The sequence below is a fragment of the Triturus cristatus genome, chromosome 1_1 (genome assembly GCF_964204655.1).
Source record: "Triturus cristatus chromosome 1_1, aTriCri1.1, whole genome shotgun sequence".
Taxonomy (NCBI): Eukaryota; Metazoa; Chordata; class Amphibia; order Caudata; family Salamandridae; genus Triturus; species Triturus cristatus.
The window spans coordinates 730,091,890-730,109,999 of NC_140579.1; the positions used below are offsets into that span (position 1 = coordinate 730,091,890).

An 18,110-nucleotide genomic window follows, 5' to 3' on the forward strand; every position below is an offset into this window, starting at 1 on the left:
CCCGCCTACATTCCTCCAAGGTCACTCTGAACGGTCATCTCCAGATGAGGTATTTGAAAAAACATCCAATGCATTAGACTACTGGTTAGACCAGGAACCTCCGCTTACACCGGAGGAGGAGGAAATAGCCAGAACTGCCACCCTATGGGTCTCTCAATATAAGATATGACAATGATCTCATAGCCCAACTTTTTCTAGCATTACCACGCTCACATCAAAGATTAGCAAGTCTCTACATGGTACAACATCTCATCACACTCAAAGACACTCATTTTAAACATGATCCAAGACTCGAAGATTTTCTGTCTTACTGCGCTGATAACATGTTCCTCCACAATAGTTCAGTTTTTCTCAACACACTTATAGATTTTAGACAGAAATAACAGAAAACGACTGAATATAAATCTTTCAATAATACATGTGGACCAATTAATAGACTTCCTCAAACACGCCAGTTCCCCATGAGAGAGGTCCACCCCAGAGCTTACACGAATGGTGCGCTACAACGCGTTTTTATTTATGTACCCTTGACAAAACTTGAGTTACTAAGGATAAAAGAGATAGTTCCCTCCCACTCAAAGAATCCTGCTGGATTCTTTAAAGAATTAGGAGATGTATTAATGATGGGAACATGTACTCTTTCTGATATCACAGCAATTCTGAAATTATTGTTGCCATCGGGTATATATGACAAACTAAGAGAGAGATTGGGAAGTAGCAGGTGAACACATTAAATGGACCGAACTTCAGAATGACAAATACTAGAGTAGCAGGTCAAGGTATAGGAGACAGACTAAAAGCACTTCCTGGCACTATTTTAAAGGTGCTACCACAGTTACTGACAGTGAAAATGGAGGACTGGGATACCATTTCCTCCTGCAAACAAACATGGTGAAGACATAGGAGATTATTACACTAGACTTGAAAAATGTTTTGAGGTAAATAGCGGCCTTACGCCGACAAGCGAAGCTTACCCGCATCTGTTTGTTTCCAAATTAGTAGACAACGCCTTGCCAGCTATTAAGGAAAGAGTACTAAAAGTAGAAAGTACCTGGCAAGCACATACACCACCACAGGTGTTACAGATGCTACAATACCACCAAAATCGCATTAGGGATGAAGAAGAAAATGATAAACGCATGAAAGACACCAAGATGAAAGCGTTAGTAGCCCAAACTGCACCCCAGCGCCAACAGACACCAGGTAGCCAGACAAACGTGAAGAGCACTTGTAATTATTGCAAAAAGACGGGACACTTCGTTAAAGACTGCCCTGTCTTAAAGTACAATTTGGCTACTGGTAAGACACAGCCTCGTCCATATCAGCCAAAACAGAATGTTTCCCAAGACAGTTCAACACCTTCATTTCCACGACAACACAAATGGCCCAGATGAACATTATAGACAGCGACTACACTGAATACTACCCAGATTTTTCATGATGTTGCCCAGGGAGAGAAGATGACAAACTGCCCCTAATCCCCATCCCAGTAGATCAGAAAGGCCCATTTATAGAGGTCCGACTTCTTGGAGAGGATAGAAAGTTTCTACTAGACACTGGGGCCAGTAAAACAACAATAAGCCATCAAGAGGTCCCAGAGGCTCCTCTCGGGTTCAAAAAGTATTTCTCTGGGTTTCTCCGGACAACCTGTGACAAACGCCACGTCAAAACCACTGCCCTTGCAGGTTGGTCCCCTCACGACAACTACAGATCTTATATTGACAAAATCATGTCCAGAAAATTTGCTTGGCATAAAAACATTGAAAGAATTAGGAGCTGTTATTGTTTGCTCACCTAAAGATCTCAATTATTTCTACGAGATTTTAAGGGCCACTACCCAAGTAGAGAATTAGACGAGCGTTTGAAAGATTTGCCACACACCCTTTGGGCCACTGATTCCACCACAGTAGGATGTATGGAAATAACACCTCACAAGGTTACACAGAAAGAAGGAGCCCAACTACCACATATAAGACAATACAAAATTCTACCTCAAGCTGAACAAGCATTAATGTTAATTATTCAGGACCTAATACAGTCAGGTGTGATTAAAGAAACAACTTCGAACATTTGCAATTCCCCTGTTTTACCAATTCATAAAGTGGAACCAGGAACACCACCTGTCTACAGACTAGTGGTGGATTTGAGAGAGCTCAATAAATGTCATTCCACAACGCCCTGTGGTCCCAGACATCTCCACTTCACTCACAGCCATAGATGCAGAAGCAACGCATTTTTCTGTCATTGACTTAAAACGCATTCTTCAGTAAACCCATTCACCCAGACAGTCAATACCTTTTCGGCTTCTCCTTACAAGGACGAAGTTTCCAATTCACAAGAGCTCCTCAAGGTTTCACCGAAAGTCCAAGTGTATATAGCCAAGCGCTGAAAAGACAATTGGACACTATTCAAATGCCCACGGATACAGCCATACTACAATATGTTGATGATATCCTCATTACGGCCAGATCTGACGCAGCATGTGCTGAAGCATCACTACTAGTACTAGAATTCCTAGCTGCAAATGGCCATAAAGTTTCCCCTGGTAAGCTCCAATTTTGTTTACAGCAAGTGGCATACTTGGGGCACTTGCTGTCAAAGGAGGGTAGGCAGCTTACACAGGAACGCATCCAGCTCATACAACAAATACCACAACCAACAACACAGAAACAAGTTCGAGCTTTTGTTTGTCTCACCTCATATTGTAGACAGTGGATCCCGCAATTTGCACTCATTTCTAAACCATTAGTGCAGCTGACAACACTTGAAGCTGGCGCTACTCCACAATTACCCTGGACAGATGAACACACGCAAGCTTTTCAGTCTCTTAAAAAGGCTTTGTCAAGCCCCAGTGTTAGCAACACCTGATTACACCAAAGATTTTACCTTGTTTGTAACAGAAAACTCGGGTACAGCACTATCAGTCCTGACCCAACTTCAAGCCGACAGACATAGACCATGTGGTTATTTTTCAAGTACATTAGATCCAGTAGCACAAGCATTACCTGCATGTCTAAAATCAGTAGCAGCTACTGCACAAGCTATTAGACAAAGCGATGCTATTGTATTGGGACATCATCTGATAGTCCAGGTCCCACACGCTGTAGAACTTCTGCTAAACAGAACGCAAACACAGCATCTGACAATAGCCAGACTCACCGGATATGAGATGATGCTTTTTCAGCCACATATTGAGATTAGACGATGCAACATTTTAAACCCAGCAACACTGTTGCCACTGACCTCTCCTACTGAACAACTTCACGATTGTATTGACATAATTGATTTAGTGACCAAACCCAGACCAGATTTACAAGATACTCCGCTTTCTAAGGCAGAAATGACACTTTTTGTTGATGGTTCTTGCATGAGACTCCCCACTGGAGAACTAGCAGCAGCCTATGCCGTCACAAATGGTACAAACACCTTGGAAGCACACAAGATAGAGATACTGTCGGCACAAGCAGTTGAACTCATAGCACTAACACGAGCATGTCACTTAACAAAAGGAAAATCAGTTAACATTTACACTGATTCACAGTACACTTTCGGGATTGTACACAACTTCGGCACATTGTGGAAAGAGGATTCCTCACATCACACGGGTCTAAAATACAGCATGCTACACTAATCACTGCCCTCTTAGAGGCCAGTCAGTTACCAGCGAAAGTTGCAGTATTAAAGTGTAAAGCGCACACAAAAGGAACCGATGAAATATCAAAAGGAAATGATTCCGCAGACAGTGCAGCCAAATTAGCAGCAAACACAGAATTGAATATACTACACCGCCAATACGCAATACGAGACCCCTTTTCTGACATCCAGGATGTCCAAAGTCACACCACACCACAGGAACTGCTAGAATGGAAGGAAAAAGGAGGGGTCCTTACAGATCAGGGTTGGATGACACCTGAAAGAGCAGTATGGTTTCTGCCGGATGCTATGGTACAGGTTATAATAAACACCATACATGGACCAGCGCATCTGGGGGGAAAAGCAATGTTAGACAGCATACAGAACATATGGCACAACAAACATTTGAGCGCTGCAGCCAAACAAAGTTAAAACGTGCATGATTTGTAATCAGTTCAACCCAGGTAAAGGCACAAAGGTGGAGCAGGGTGGATTCCAACCCCCTGACCATCCATTTGAAGTTCTCCAAATGGACTATATCCAGATGGAGAGATGTAGAGGTCACAAGTCCTAGTAACATTGTAACAGAACAATCTTTTGTGCCTTTGGAACTGACCCCACAACAAGAATATAAATCAAAGTTGAGGTCTGCCATCCGGACTCTGGCTAATTAAGTCCACTGGGCGCAGGTCCAGTGGTGAAGCGGTTGGAGCATGGGGATGGATTTAAACACCTTGACTATGTGGGAAAAAGAATGAAACGCAGAAACCAGAACTTTAAGAAATTGCGTAGTGGTTCTATCATATGTTTAATGATATTTTTTTTCTTCATAACCATTATGACGTGTCTTGGTTGGATCCTCCACACTGTTTTTCCTCCAACACCACACACCTCTCATGCACCCAACAGCACTCAGGAACACATATCATGACCTACCCCCTCTTGAACAAGCCCATAGACTAGCCTTGCAAAACAATACCTTTATACAGATGTTACACTACACATCAGGCCAGCAATAGCACAAATTGCTGGATATGTGGCCGCCTCCCACCTCATCAGAAAAAGGGAGGGATGCCTCTTTTCCCCTTTCCATTTTCCTATAATGGGACTTGTGAAGCCTGGTTCGCCCTAATAACAGCTGACGATACCACCCCCACCTCCTGCCCTGACGGAAATAATTCATGCAAGAATGGGTGGCCTTGGGGGAACTTAAACAAGGTACTTAATGCTGCCTGTTACCCAAATAAGGATGGAAGTCCTCAGGCGACAGGAACAGTCCTAGAAAGTGAAGAATACAAGCAAGGGAACATGACCATGTCCTACAAGATGTTAAATAGCAAACCTAAAAATAATGCTGGTACCCCTTCCATCTCGGTCTCACCAGTAAAAGGACACCTGTGCATCCAGAAAAATGGCTCTGTTCCATTAGGACACAGTGACTGTCATACCACTAAGTTTTGAAGACCGAGGAAAGTCCTCATTTCAAGCATCTCGCCATACTTATTTCATCTGTGGCCAAACGGCCTATGTGCAGCTGCCCTTGAACTGGGGGGGGAACTTGTTATATAGTATTCCTGTTACCCCCTGTCTTTGTGGCCCCATCCACTTACCACCGAGACCTCCTAGTGCCCCATGTCAGACATAAAAGAACGATCGATACCTCCTTGGTTGACCAAACAGAAACCTCATGGGAACAGTATACAGATTTTAACATAGGGTTGTTCTTTGTTGGCCCTGTACAGAACAGCAAGCTTATACGCAGGTTGACAAGGACCTTAGAGGCTATTGTAAACCAGACGGCGTCTGCCCTGGGGAGCTTGACCCAGGAGCAGTCCGCCATATGATTGGTTACTCTCCAAAATCGCCTTGTCCTTGACATCATCCTGGCTGACAGAGGCGGAGCCTGTAAAATTATAGGCTCTAGCTGCTGTATATTTATTCCTGATAATTCCCCATCTGTATACACGGCCATAACAAAATTACACAAGATAGCCGTAAGTTTACATCAAGAACCTGGCACCTGGACGTGGTCTGATTGGTTCTGGAAGATAATATCGTCCTGGGGATGGCAACTGCTGTCAGCAGCAGGTATAATATTCCTGATAATAACTGGATGCTGCCTTTGCATCCAATGTGGTCCTGCCCTGTCTATGTGCTGCAAACTGCATTCCTAAACCACTTGTCCAGCAGAGAGAAAGGGAAAGAATTATGCTACAAGAATGTATAGATGATCTCATGCAAATTGAGATATAATATAGGTACACTGGGGCAAGGAGGGAATGTGGAAATAAAATTGACAATTGTGCCCCATCATTTCCCTGTTTCTGCCTGGTAGCCATTTGCCTCAGACAAACACCCATTTTGTGTGTGACATGCTCTCAGCAACTTGTCTGAAAACTGTCCTTCACATCCCCATTGAATCTTGCACAACCCCCTGCTCCTTGTGAGCCAATTCCAAGAAGCCTGCCTATGTGCCTTCCCCCAGTTGTGCCAGAGACTCAGCCACATCCTGTCCATTGTTGGTGACTCAGCCTGTCACACCAGCTGCCCCGTGACCACCCCCAACTGAAAGAGGAAGCACGAGGTTAGGCCCTGAAACCACACCAACTAATAGAGGAAGCACAAGGCTGTACACTGGGAACACACATTTCTGTGGTTCTGCCAATTCCCAGAACCAGCAAGATAGTTCCTGTTTTACACAAGATGGTTCCTGTTCTTGACTCTAAGCCAGAGATAAACCCCCGAATGAGTAAGGGCCTTCAACTGAAAGAACACATTTCCACACATCACATGCCCTCTCACGAGACACAAGACACGCCCCTACCTTGACACATCTGTTGGAAATTACTGCTAGTCACTTCCTTTTTTTCTTGTCACTTCTCCTTTCTTCTTTTTCCTATTGACTGAAAACTGTATAAATATTCTGATGTGTGAATAAAACTGCAGACCACTCCTGTACCCGCTTGGTGGTTGAGCTCTCCCCTTAACTCGAATTACTGGACCCTTTTTTTACTCGAACACCACGGACTCCTCTCTTTGCTTTGACTGAAATTATGATTATTAAGTATAGAAATTCTGAGATGAGGTAATATTGAATTAATTTACCACAGTCTCCAAGAGGTTCTCCTTCGGCGAAGCGGGCTCCAGCTCAGTCCCCGACGCAGTCACCGGCTCCGTCTAAGGCGTCGACTCCGGTTCGAGTGGAGTCGGATGTCTCCATGGATGAACAAGAACAGGAAGAGCCTGCTCCGGTGCCTGATGAATCTGCGGCTCCGGTGGAAGATACGGCGGAGCAGACGCCGGAGACTCCACAAAGGGATACAGGGTCTGTTCCTTATCCACAATTCCCAGCTCCAGGTACCGATTCATCAAATTTTCTAAATGCTATGTATGGTATATTTAACAGGGCGGCCTTCCCATCCGGAGCACCAACTGGTTCCGTGGGTCCGATGGCGTATACGCTAGGGGTGCCGCAGCATTCTGCTCAGGCCCCCTTTTTGCCCTTTATGCCGATGGCGCCTTCGTGGCAGTTTCCGGCGCCGTCTGGGGATCTGACACGACTTCGGATGGACCATCAGACTTCGGAACCTTCGCCGCTTCCGGCTCCATCGGCGCCGCCGACTCCACCTGTGGCGCCGTCGACTCCGGTACCTCTGGCTCCACCGACGCCGCGTACGACGTCGACTACGCCGGCTCCCCGGATTCGATCGAGGAGGGAGGCCCAGAGGGTTTTGGAGGAAGGAAGATATATGGAAGAAGGTGAAGTCGACTCTTCTTCAGATGAGTTTGAGGGGATTGAAGAGGCAAGTGGGTTGGATACAACCCCTGAGTGGGAGCATACGTCAGCTAGGTCTTCTCCACCTCAGGAATTGGCGCCCTATCATGTGGTGATTAAGAAGGCCGCATATCTCTTAGATTTGCAGCTGCCCTCTGTGGAGTACAAATCGAACTTACTTATGGAGGTGTTGCATTCTCCGTCATCCGCTTCGGAGCCTTTGTTGCCTTTCAATGAGGCCATCTTGGAGTCGGTCTTGGAGGTGTGGAAGAAACCTCTTTCATCTCAGGCGGTTTCCAGACAGGTGGCAAGAAGGTACAGGGTTGCACCAGGGGATCCTGATTTTTTTTTTTTGTCTACACATCCATCCCCGGAGAGCCTAGTTGTGCAGGCTTCTTGTTCAAAACATGCTTCGGGTGCTTTCCCTCAGTCTCCAGCTGATAGGGAGTCAAAGAAAATTGATCAGGCGGCCAAGAAGTCCTTCTCCTCAGGAAGTATGGCGCTGAAATCATCTAATGCTACATGACTTCTGGGGCGTTATGTTCATGCCTTGATGGACTCTATTAAATCTTTGACCCCGAAGTTGCCTGAGGGGGATAAGTCGTCCTTCTTGGAGGTTGTTGCGGACACTTGGGCAGCTGCCAGACAGGTGATCCAGTCAGGGCTGGATACGGCGGACTCGGTGGCGAGGATTATGGGGTCGTCTATAGCCGCAAGAAGGCAGGCGTGGCTCCGTTCCTCTGGTTTCTCGGCAGATGTTCAAGCCACGTTGGTTGATCTGCCATTCGACTGACCAACTGGGGAGAAAGCAGACTCTGCCCTTCAACGTTTTAAGGACAGCAGATTGACGGCAAAGTCCTTGGGTCTGCAGGCTCCTGCTAGGGGTTCAGCTTTTCGGAAGTTTAGGGGTTTCGTAAGAACATCCTTTCGCTCCTTCCGACAGCCCCAACAGCAGCAGCAGCAACAATCACCTCTATAGGTCCTATAGAGGGAAGCAAAGGGGTCGGAGAGGTTCTGGTCGCAACCCCTCTTCTTCCTCCTCCTCTGCTCCCAATGAGGCTTCAGGGAAGCAGCCCTAGATCCCCCATCCCGGATCATGTAAGTCCTGTGGGGGGTCGGGTGTCCTACTTTCTACGGGGTTGGAAATCTATTACAACAGACCTTTGGGTTTTGAACCTCGTAGAGACTGGGTACGCCCTTCCCTTTCGGGAGTTTCCTCCCCCTTACCCTCCTTGCCAAGGTTATTGCTCGGAAGACCATCTGATTCTCCTACAGAAAGAGGTTCTAGCCTTGCTTCAGAAGGGTGCAATAAAGGTGGTTCCGGAGCAGGAAAGGGGTCAGGGATGCTACTCCCGGTATTTCTTGATTCCCAAAAAGGACAGCAGATTGCATCCGATTCTGGACCTCAGAATCTTGAACTTTTACCTGAATCAGGAGAAATTCAAGATGCTGACCCTTGCGCAGGTTCTTCAAGCGTTGCAGCAAGGTGACTGGATGGTGTCGCTCGACTTGCAGGACGCGTACTTCCATGTCCCAATCCTGAAGTCGCACAGGAAGTATCTCCGTTTTACTGTTGGGTCGCAACACTACCAGTTTGCGGTCCTCCCGTTTAGTCTTACTACCGCACCTCGAGTCTTAACAAAGGTGATGGCAGTGGTGGCTGCTCATCTCAGGAGGTCGGGGATTCCAGTTTTCCCCTACCTGGACGACTGGCTTCTGAAGGCAGAGTCCCCAGAGATGGTGCAGCGTCATCTGCGGGTAACATCTCAGCTGTTATACGACTTGGGTTTCTCGATCAATGTGGCCAAATCTCACCTGGTGCCCTCACAACGCGGCCTGTTCATAGGGGCGGTACTGGACACTACTGTGTGTCGGGCATTCCCTCCTCCTCAAAGGATTCTCGACATTAAGGAAATGGTCCCTTTATTCCACAATGGAGCGGTTGTTCCAGTTCTGAAGGTCCGCTGCCTGCTCGGTCTGTTCGCCTCCTGCATACTGTTGGTCAACCATGCACGCTGGCACATGGGGGCGCTCCAGTGGTGCCTCCGTAGGCAGTGGTATCAGCACAATGGAGATCTCAGGCAGTCGATCAGGATCTCTGGAGAAGCTGCAGCGGATCTATCTTGGTGGAGCGTGGAGGGCAATCTGTCCCAAGGAAAGCCCTTCCATCTTCCTCCATCGGTGGCTACAGTGATTACGGATGCATCCACCCTAGGGTGGGGTGCTCATCTGGGGGATCTGGAGATCAAGGGTCTTTGGTCTCCAGAGGAGAGGTTGCTTCATATCAACCTTCTGGAATTGCGGGCGATACGTTTGGCACTCAAGGCCTTCCTCCCTTCCCTTCGCGGTCAGTCTGTTCAAGTCCTGACGGACAACACTACCGCGATGTGGTATGTCAACAAGCAGGGAGGAGTGGGGTCGCGTTGTCTCTGCAGAGAGGCTCTGCGTCTCTGGTCCTGGGCTCAGGACCATCAGATTTGTCTGGTGGCAAATCTGGCTGGGGTGCTGAACATGCATGCGGACAGTCTCAGTCGACAGTTCTCAGCCGACCATGAGTGGAGGCTCCATCCGGAGGTGGTTCGTCACGTTTTTCGGACGTGGGGAACCCCTTGGGTGGACCTGTTCGCCACTTGCGAGAACGCGCACTGCCTGTCGTTTTGCAGTCTCCAATATCCGATGCAGGGGGCGTTAGGGGATGCTTTTCAGTTGAGTTGGGGCTCACAACTCTTTACGCGTTTCCTCCCATACCCTTGATTCCTCGGGTTCTGAGGAAGATTCGCCAAGACCGGGCCCAAGTTATATTGATCGCCCCGGATTGGCCAAGAAGGGTGTGGTACACAGATCTTCATCTCTCCTCGTGCCCTCCGCTCCGTCTCTCTGAGGGCAGACCTCCTCTTGCAGTCGGAGGGGCAGGTTCTACACCCCCACCTCCAGAGCTTACACCTTCATGCCTGGAGATTGAACGGGGCAACCTGAGTTTGTTCTCTCTCCCGCCTGATGTGGTGGACGTTATTTTATCGGCCAGGCGACACTCCACCAAGTCCGTTTACTCCTACAGGTGGTCTAAATTTGTAAAATGGTGTGGAGAGAGATCTATTGACCCTTTAAAAGCCCATCTTTCTGATGTGCTCCAGTTTGCTCTTTCCTTGGCTCAGCAGGGCTGTGCTGTGGCCACGGTCAAGGGCTATCTTTCGGCCTTATCGGCTTTTCTATGCCTTCCAGATCAACCGTCACTTTTTAAATCTCCGGTTGTTCTGAGGTTTATCAAGGGCCTTACAAACCTGTTTCCTCCAACTCCTTTTGTAATGGCTCAGTGGGACCTTAATCTTGTTTTAACCTTTCTGATGGGGTCCCCATTTGAGCCTCAACATAGCTGTCCTTGGAGGCTGTTGTCCTTTAAGGTGGTCTTTCTTGTAGCCATAACCTCGGCAAGGAGGGTGAGTGAGCTTCAAGCTCTTAGTTCCAAACCCCCGTTTTTAACCTTGCATGCTGAAAGGATGATTCTCAGGACCAGGGCTGCTTTCCTGCCAAAAGTTGTCACTCCGTTTCATTTGGGGCAGTCCATTACTCTCCCTGTTTTCTATCCGCCTCCTCATCCTTCCAAAGAGGAGGAAAGACTCCATCGCCTGGACCCGAAGAGGGCTGTGTATTTTTATTTGGACAGGACTAAAGACTTTCGTCTTGATGGCCAACTCTTCATTGGCTACGTTGGTCATTCAAAAGGAAGAGCAGTGCACACGCGCACTTTGTCGAGATGGATTATCCCTGCCATCAAGATCTGCTACGCCCTGGCTGGTAAGACCCCTCCTGAGGGCATTAGAGCTCATTCAACTAGAGCTAAGTCATCTACATCTGCTTTGGCCCGGGGTGTTCCTGTGGCAGGTATTTGTAAGGCCGCGGCTTGGGCCTCCCTCCATACTTTCGCAAAGCATTATTGCTTGGACTCTGAGATGAGGGAGGGCCTCTTCGCGCGCTCTGTATTACAAGACTTTCTGGTATAGGAAGGTGGACACCCTCCGGGAGTGGGGACTGCTGTGGGAATCTATTCACAAGGTGAGGAATCCACTGGCAGATGTATCAATCAGAAGAACAAGTTACTTACCTTCGGTAACGCTTTTTCTGGTGGATACAGTATCTGCCTGTGGATTCCTCACTGACCCACCCGCCTCCCCGTTGTCCACCTTTGTATATTATGAAAGAGGTCTTGTTGGAATGTTTTGATACTTTCTTGTACATTTGTAGGAAATGCTTGTTTAGCATTCCTTTGCTTGGTATTCTGTATACTGTGTATACTTGGAGTTGTCGTTGGTTCACCTGTTCGCCTCGAAGGCTAGGAAAAAATGGGTGGAACTGACGTCATCACGCCGACGTGGGCTTCTTATGGCTCGGTGACGTCGTACGGAGTCACGAGCGCAGCCGATGCATTGTGACGTCGCCCACGTCGAGTGCTGGGAAAGAAAAGTTCCATGGAATGCTGGCACAGGGGATATTCACAAGGTGAGGAATCCACAGGCAGATACTGTATCCACCAGAAAAAGCGTTACCGAAGGTAAGTAACTTGTTCATCTATACGCAACAGGTGGGTTTCTTGCAGAAAAAGAATGTCTGGGCTATGTTGTCGCATGTAGCGCCATACCTGCTGCAGTTTGTGGGGGGAATTAAGGTCCTTAACATTAAGGGTTAGTATCTTTAATGGGCTAGGAACAGCCATAGGGAGATCAAGTTCCAGGTTAGTCCATCATGCCACCGAAGAAAGCGCTTCCGGGGGGTGGAGAGGGAATACAGGAGCGCGCCGACTCTAGCACCAAGTGCGCGTCGTGATAGTGTAAGCAACCGCCCTCCATACCTAGTGCCTGCACAAAAGGATAGATGCAGATAAGTAGGAGTGCAGAAAGTGAGAGGAGATGAACACAACGTCGGCCAACCGGGCCACATTTCCCTGTTCCAATCTCCGGCCAGCCTACACCCGAGGGTTCGGACAAGCCTAGAGATGTCACTCTCTCAGGAACAGAGGGGGGGTACGCCGTCTACCTTTCTCGAAGTCAACCCAAAAGAGGGCTCCGGCTCTAGCCACCCCGCACACAAATTGGTTAGGAGCTGGGGAACTGCAAGACCCCCATAGACCAAGCTCAACTAGGAAGTGCTAGGCCATATGGAGCAGTGATCGTAGAGAAGAGCTCCAGGAGCCACCACAGACACCCAGACCGTTGATCACGGATTTGTCGCCTTCTAAGGACTTCATGTGTTCTGTAATGTCCTGTTTAGCCTGCAAGGAGTCCTGTTCATTGAGAGGAGGGGGAGCGCCTACGCCAGCGCACGGTCTACCAGGCTGTCTCAGCAGGAACCCTTGCAGAGGATGGAGGACGAGCGGGGCTGGCGGGCCGTGAGGTGGGGAGTCGAAGCAGCTGTGCCGCATCCCTATAGGACCGGATGACCCTTCGCCTAGACTCCCAGGTAAATATAAGCGCAAAGGGATGACCCCACTGATAGGAGATATTCAAGCTTCGCAACTTATCAGTCACAGGTTTGAAGGCACGGCGGTGCCTGAGGATGGTGGGGGCCAGGTCCTGGAAAATCTGAATCCTATGTCCCTCATACGTGAGGTCTTGCTTGGCCCGTGCCGCCCGTAGAATAGCTTCCTTTTCTGTAGAAAATGGACCCTGGTTAGAATATCAGGAATAAGGCCCGATCTGCCCGCAGGCCCAGAGACCCGGTGAGCCCGATCTAGTGCCGGGGGAGAGGCGTCTTCATCGCCCCACACATCATACAGCAGCTGTGCCACTTACGTCATGATGTCTTTCCCTTCCGCACCAAGAGGGTGCCCCTGGATGCGGAGGTTGTTCCGGCGACTTAGATTCTCCAAATCCTCCTGCTTCAGCTGCAATTCTGTGTGTTGGTCTTCCAGGACAGCCAGGCGCTGCCAAAGCTGCTCCTGGTTTTCTGTCTGGGCATCTACCGTCTTCTCCAACCCATCTACCCGTCCTCCAAGATCTGCAACCTCTTTCCGGAGCTCTCTGGCACAAGAGTGCACTTCAGTACGCAGGGAGGCAATCTCAGATTTCAGTTCAGACATGAAGGACATAAAGGCCTGTGTCACCGGGGGCGAGTCACCCCCCCAGCCGGCGCCTGTTCCTCAGCGGATGCAGACGATCCTATCTTGCCCCACAAGGCCGCCACCAAATTGTCCTTAGGAGCTGGCCCCGGGGCATCTTTGACTATTAGTGCGTGTCATACTGGTGGCATGGTGGAACAGCTGATGTTGATTCCTAACAGATAACGGAGGTCCCCCTGCTGCTACTGCAAAGCACCGGCCTCACGGAAGGTCCCTCTCCCCACCACAGGCTCCATCAGAGGTGTTCAGTCCCACCGCAAGCCCGGCAGGCCCAGATAGTGCCGAATAGGGGATCCCAGTATTCAAGTCGCCACCACCGCTCCGCAGTATTGTCACGCGAAATGCCAGTAGCCCCTGTCAGCCCCCCTGCCGCCCTTTAAAGCACATGAGCGCCCTGCAGGAACATACAGTCCGACCCGAGCCCCAACTCTCACCCCTCCAGAGCGAGAATTATCAGCCCAGGCTCAGGCCAGACAAGTGACGCCCAAGACGCCGCAGCCCGACACAACCAGCATCAGGCAAAGTGACAGCAGTGAGCCGCCAAGCACGGGAGTGCGCGGATCAATGGATAGAAGCAGTCCAGCAAAGTGATCGACACCGGCTGAAGACAACGCACAGTCGCAGGAGCAGACCCCACAGGCAAGGAAGCGCCCCCATCCCCCCCCCCCCCCTCCCATGGCAAGGGCAGGCGCCAGCCAGCAGGAGGGGCAGGCCAGGCGAGCAGGTCAAACAGGCGTCGGGTGACTTGTGGATGCAACTCAGTGGGGGACAGGCAACATCCAAGAGTCTCCAGGACACCCCCCCTCCTCCCCCCCTGCCGCGAGGAATCCCCGGCCGCCACTCCACCAGAGTCTCACACAAATGCAGCCCGGGCCCCAGGCAATCACCAGCACAGGACCCCCTCACGTCGCAAAAGCGGGGCACTGAAAGCAAGGTCTCGCTGGGGTCCCCACATTCAAGAGCCGCCCCCGTCTGCCTCTGCCACCTCCCTGTGGGTGAGATTGTCACTCACCGCCAGGCCTCTCAGCCACCTGTAGGTCGTCGAGTGTCAGCGATGGCCAGCCCTCTTCACCAACCGCCGCAGTCCGGGCTCCACCGTTTCACAGATTGGCGGGCAACAGGCGCTGGGCTGCATGACGACCCGCGATACCTCCCGCCGCCCTGCTACCTCCAGGGGGCGATGCGGAACGAGTGTGGCAGGTAGGGCATCAGCGCGGCCCAGGGAAGATCTACGCGGGCCCAGACTATCCCACGATGCAGTCCTGGTCAATAACCTCAAAGATGGCGGCCAGAGGCACTCCCAAGGGCATCTCCCACCCGCGCCAGTGAGAGGCATGATGATATCCAGGCCTGACTGATGGCGAAGTTGCTGTGCCGGCCAGGATGGCCGCCCGCCCCCAATGCCCCCACAGGGCCCGCAGCGAGGGGTCAGGGACGTGCGCCCCAGCAGCTCAAATTACTCACAGTTCCAGGTGGCCCAGGCGGGGGTTCGAGAATCCCCCGCGTCGCCGCAGCCATCCCCGCTGTTCTCCACGAAGGCCACTGCGTAGAAGTTCAGTTACTAGGCAGATGGTAGCAGTCCTGGTGTGCTCCTTCACATAAAAGCCTTATATCCTCTAGCGGAGTCAGCCCAGGACCCTACACTCTTAGACGCCGCCCAAGTGTCCACAAGGAGGGGGAGGTGGAACGGCGGCAGAAAGTAAAGCCGTGGCCTCTTGCCATCACTCTCCGGCCTCCACCGACTGTCAGGGCAGGGGAGGCCTCCCTGGGCCGGGAGAGCCAGCCAGCAGGGTCCCGGGGTCCGAGGTGCCTCACCGCTACGGCGCGGAAAATGGCGGTCCCGGGCCGGCTACAGGTCCGCCACCCGTCCGGCCGCGCCAGTGCCCCAAGTCCGCCGTCCGCACCTCTTGCTCTCGGGGCAATCACTCCCGCAGTGGCTCCCTCACCTCCGGAGGCGGAAAGCGCCAAGCATCTTCGCGGTACATAGGGACCACCCGCACTGTGAGTCTGGAGGCCTCCGATCCGATCACCACAAAATGGCGGGCGCACCAACCGCCGGATCGAGGCACCTCAACGGGTCACCGCTGTCGCTGCTCCTACGCCGTCCCCTGCCCTCCAAAGGGTGCCACGCACCAGCTGCACCTAGGGTACCCCCGGTTTCAGCGTCAGGGGACCCCCAGCTTCTCTATAATGGCGTTAGTGCAGGGTGGCCTGCCGGAGCTCCTCCAGCGTGCGTCTTACTGCATTGCTAGTTAGACCACGCCCCCCATATATCTTTTATGGTGACTGCCTGTTTATGTAGATTGAGGTGACTATTATTTTTTTCGATACAATCTTGGATCTTTCTCTAGCCTACACACCATTTAATTTTTTAATGTTTCACTTTATGGACTACTTGGCTTTACATTAGAAATTCGATCATACTTGGGAACTTAACATGAAATATCTTCAAGGTCCCACACTACTTTGGGTGCTTTCTCAATTATTTTCTTTGGGGTATATGAAAAGGTTCTTTCTGACTCAGATCACCACCTTCACTATATCTGTGTACTCCATATGAATTATTTTTTGAAACCCATGTACATATATTTTACTCCTAGAAGTTTCTATTGAACTAAAGTGGACGCTTTAATTGATATTTCTGTCCTGATGATGACCCTCGAATCATTTAAAAGGTTGAAACGCCGTCGACGCCATTATTGTGGCTTCAATGAATGAGGATACTATTGTTTTTGTGTATTTTTGTTTTGAAACCGGTTTTTGTGATTTTTCCCTCCGCCACTATCTGTTTACACCTGTCAATGTTCACAATTGTCACACCGTCTGTTACCGTCTGTGTTACTGTATGAGTGCCCCGATTATTATATTTAAACAAGTTTTGCTTTTTTTGATAATAAAATGTATTTTCTATACTTGTGAGGATTATTTGTACATGGGTATTGTGTGTAGCAGAAGCCTAATAATTTGGGTAGTGTATATATACACATTTTCTTTGTCTTGATTATTTTTGAATGTTTTCCTTCTCCCTTTTAATTTCCCCCCCCCCCCCCCCCCCCAAATGGTGTACTTGAACCGTTGTTTGGACTACATTCACACTCTTAAAACAAGCTGAGTCTAAAGAAAGGGGCATGGCTGACATTAAAGTAAGACCGCAGCATGGGACAGATGTTTTTATTTGATCAAAGCTGCCATGCTTTCACTTTAATAGCAATGCGCACCTTTCTTTAGATGTGGCTTGTCTAAAGAAAGGGGCGTGGACTCAATGAATGTGAAGGCTCTGCATGGGCTCTAGTAAACAAAACAAATAAGTAAGCGTGGCCGCTGTACTTAGTGTACAATGCTGCTAAAATAAACGTGGCCGCTATATTGATATCAGACCGCCATAAGTAAAAGCGGGCAGCGTGCTGCGACGTAGTGGGTAGAAAGGGGCAAATCATTCAACAATATAGTGCAGGCTGTGTAACAAGACAAGTTAGAGGTTCAGTCGTTATGGGAGGTAACCAATGTAGACAAGGTGGTACCAAGGAGGGACTAACAAGCCTAATAACTACTCTGATGCCAGCGTTTACGAAGGACAATGACACAAGCCAATTAAAAATATGGGTGGAGGGTTGGTGGGGCTTCACAGTCCTACTCCAATACTGCATGCCGCGCAGCAGCGCATACGCTGCCCAGGCTCGACCTAAACTTTTCAGTACAAAGCAGACCAGCTCTTTTTAGGTCTCGCCTGAGACAGCGCTTTAGCGCTGCTCTCGCGAGAGCTTTTGTTAAAGGGGGATCTGGAAGTGCAAACTAGTGCTTTTCAGGCCTCCAAATACAGTGCATGTGCGCCGGGCGCGCGCACCATTTGGCAGCCTGAAAAGCACTGCCTGATCACTTTCACGGCCGCTTTGATGTCCTCAGTGAGCCGCACGGCCACTGAGGAAATCAAAGCGGCCGCAAACGTGCACACCATTTGCCACCCCCTTCCTGCTTGTTTTAGTTATAAACTAAACTTTCACGTTTCCACGACGATGTGAGCCAATAACTTGCCAACACCATTCAATACCGCGACGCATTGCAACCTCAGTCAACAATATATCACCACAGTAACACAACACAGTGCACAAACACCATCACAAAAGGAGGCACAAGACCAAACAACACCGTCCGTAACACAAAATACCGTCACACAAAGAAAAACACCACTATTAACAAACATTAGCATAGCCAATGGCAGGCTTACCCCATGGTTTTTTTTTTTTGGTTGCAAGCATATGCAATTGGCACTTAAACATAGCCACCATACTTCTGTAGATTATATTTTAAATGACCAAAACATTCATGGATGCAGCTTTTTTCTTTTTAAATAGTGACACAAATTATTCCAATCGCGCCAGGCGGGTACTTGCAAGCATGTGTGCTATTTCTCAATACAATGTCCCTTCAACTCAGGCTGTGGAAATTGTCAACTTAGAAAGATATGGAAACGAAAACATTTTATGCTCTCACTCTGCTGCTCTGCTCTTTCTTTGTGCATCGCCTGTCTTCCCCCTCATAAAGTTGGTACTAAAAATAAATTTGTAGACCAGCCAGCAGGCTTTTAGTCAC

At 49.6% G+C, this 18,110-nt stretch overlaps 1 protein-coding gene across 8 annotated transcripts in view; it reads left to right on the forward strand.

The window, feature by feature from the left end:
• The window catches only part of GPATCH8 (G-patch domain containing 8), an 826,162-nt gene that overhangs the window by 88,730 nt on the left and 719,322 nt on the right, over positions 1-18,110 (forward strand). For 2 of the 8 annotated variants that reach the window (XM_085648525.1, XM_085648516.1), the window contains exon 2: positions 6,744-6,990. The exons of 4 other annotated variants lie outside the window; for them this stretch is intronic. In XM_085648525.1, the coding sequence (XP_085504651.1) occupies positions 6,744-6,990 (247 nt within the window). Of the gene's footprint in view, positions 1-6,743; positions 6,991-18,110 lie in introns of those variants that run through there. 2 more of the 8 variants (XM_085648561.1, XM_085648572.1) reach the window with 1 other exon arrangement.